We start from the raw sequence: 2,500 nt of genomic DNA, 5'->3' as shown, positions 1-2,500 counted from the left end.
TAACCCTTTCTGCTCCAGGGGATCCATAGAAATGTTTTTTTTTTTTCCTGTGCTGTAATGTATACACGACAAATAAACGCTGTTATGTCAAAAGTTTTGGGACACCCAAATGTTCCAGCGGTATATTTTTTTTTCAAGAATGTTTGCACAAAGTTGTGGCACACACAATGTATTTCCATATAATTTTCCCTTCAATTGAACTATGAGACCCAAACCTGTTCCACAAAGATCTGACTTTACTAACACCATTGTGGTCTAAATGAGCACAAATCTTGAAAAAATCTATTGGAAGATCTTCCCAGACGAGTGCAGCTTATTATAATAGGGACTTCATGCGGAACTGGTGTCTACAAACGTTTATATTGTGTGCTTCATTCACAGGAAATGTTTGAGCCAGATAGCACAGCAAGTGTTCAGTTCTGCTCGTTAAAGCTTTGTAAATAAAATATATTCTCCCTAATTATTCCCAGGCAGACGGAGAAGCAGAGAAAGTCATGGCTTAGTCAGAGACAGATGAGTCATCACTCACCTTTTCCTCTAAAATGGGCTCGCAGCTGGAGTAGTTGATCTTGAAAGCCCATGTGCCGTTCTCCAGGCATTCTCGATACGTGCTCCCTGCAGGGACGCCAGAAAATCCGCAAGAATAAGCAGGTCGTGCTCATTCAAGTCAGAAAGAAACAAAAAAACACACACACACACACACACACACACATACACACACACCTTCATTCGAAAAAAAATTACATGAGAAACAGAAAAGCAAGACACACACTGAGCTAGAAATAAAAGAACAATAAGATGAGCAGTAGTGAGACATGTGTGTTTATTGCCAGCGTGTAAACACTAATCTGTGCAGGAAACATAGAAACATTTTACTGAGATTGTTTTTTCTCTGTTAAAGAAAAACCACCAGAAGCATGTAAAGGATGTCTGTGTGTCCACCTCCAGAGCACAAGGGGGCGGAGTTTGTTAAAAAAAAAAAAAAAAAAAGCTTCATCTGTCCAGCTACATATTACTAAAAATTATGAAATATCATCATCATCATCATCACTATTCATTACCACCATCATCATCACTATTCATCATCTTCATCATCATCATCAATATCATCATCGACACCATCATAATGGTGGTTTTAGTGTTTCAATTATTACTGTACTATCTACTGTTATATACTGTATACTGTACTATATATATATATATATATATATATATATATATATATATATATATATATATATATATATATATATATAATACAGTATTTATTATACAATCAGCCCCTGAGCTACGAGGGAGAAGAAGAAGAAGAAGAAGAAGAAGAAGGAGAAGAAAAAGAAGAAGAAGAAGAAGAAGAATGCCTGGCATGCATTGTGGGGACGAGACACATGAGTCTCACTCTTCTCGACGTACGGATAATGGACTTACGCACACTTTTCCGGTCTCTATCTATTTCTCTACCTGTATACTGTATAGTGTGTGCTGGATCCAGCGCTGTTCTTCTCTGTGGTGCTGAATATTGAGTGTGGAAGATATTAATGTGATCATTACAGTGAGCATTAATAAAACACTAATGTATGGGATTCTTTTCGAAACATTTCCAGCCTCATTTCTTTTCATTCCAAATCATTGTGGTTTTCTTCATATTTATTATTATTTTTTTATTGTTTCTATTGAGTAAGAAATGGTGTCCTGCATGCAGTTGATTTGAATCATTAGGCTATGGAGCTCAAAGAAAAAAATCATTTCTCTGTGTTCTGATGCTCTGCAGCTGTGACTCACCATGAACAGAGGCACTGACTCAAAACTGAGGAGAGACAGAGCAAGGAAAATCTTCAAGTCAACTTTCGCAAGCCTCTGCTCTCATTATTCCTGGACTGCATTAATGAGTACTGCAGCTCATCTCCCACACCACCAACACCTTCACCCTCACTAAAACCACTACCATCATCACCCTCCTTACCTTCACCCTCACTAAAACCACTACCATCATCACCCTCCTTACCTTCACCCTCACTAAAACCACTACCATCATCACCCTCCTTACCTTCACCCTCACTAAAACCACTACCATCATCACCCTCCTTACCTTCACCCTCACTAAAACCACTACCATCATCACCATCATTACCTTCACCCTCACTAAAACCACTACCATCATCACCCTCCTTACCTTCACCCTCACTAAAACCACTACCATCATCACCCTCCTTACCTTCACCCTCACTAAAACCACTACCATCATCACCATCATTACCTTCACCCTCACTAAAACCACTACCATCATCACCCTCCTTACCTTCACCCTCACTAAAACCACTACCATCATCACCATCATTACCTTCAACCTCACTAAAACCACTACCATCATCACCCTCCTTACCTTCACCCTCACTAAAACCACTACCATCATCACCCTCCTTACCTTCACCCTCACTAAAACCACTACCATCATCACCCTCCTTACCTTCACCCTCACTAAAACCACTACCATCATCAC

At 39.4% G+C, this 2,500-nt stretch overlaps 1 protein-coding gene across 2 annotated transcripts in view; it reads right to left on the bottom strand.

Annotated features, from left to right (window-relative positions):
* LOC310725887 (corticotropin-releasing factor receptor 2) overlaps nucleotides 1-2,500 on the bottom strand; it is a 59,427-nt gene that overhangs the window by 33,247 nt on the left and 23,680 nt on the right. For both annotated transcript variants that reach the window (XR_014533533.1, XM_083541004.1), the window contains exon 3: nucleotides 530-615. Coding sequence is in view for 1 of the 2 variants with exons in the window: in XM_083541004.1 (XP_083397130.1) it covers nucleotides 530-615 (86 nt within the window). In the remaining variant the exon portion in view is untranslated. The remainder of the gene's footprint in view (nucleotides 1-529; nucleotides 616-2,500) is intronic.

Source organism: Silurus aristotelis, assembly GCF_946808225.1.
Source record: "Silurus aristotelis genome assembly, chromosome: 5".
Lineage (NCBI taxonomy): Eukaryota > Metazoa > Chordata > Actinopteri > Siluriformes > Siluridae > Silurus > Silurus aristotelis.
This window is presented reverse-complemented; position numbering and strand designations above follow the sequence as displayed.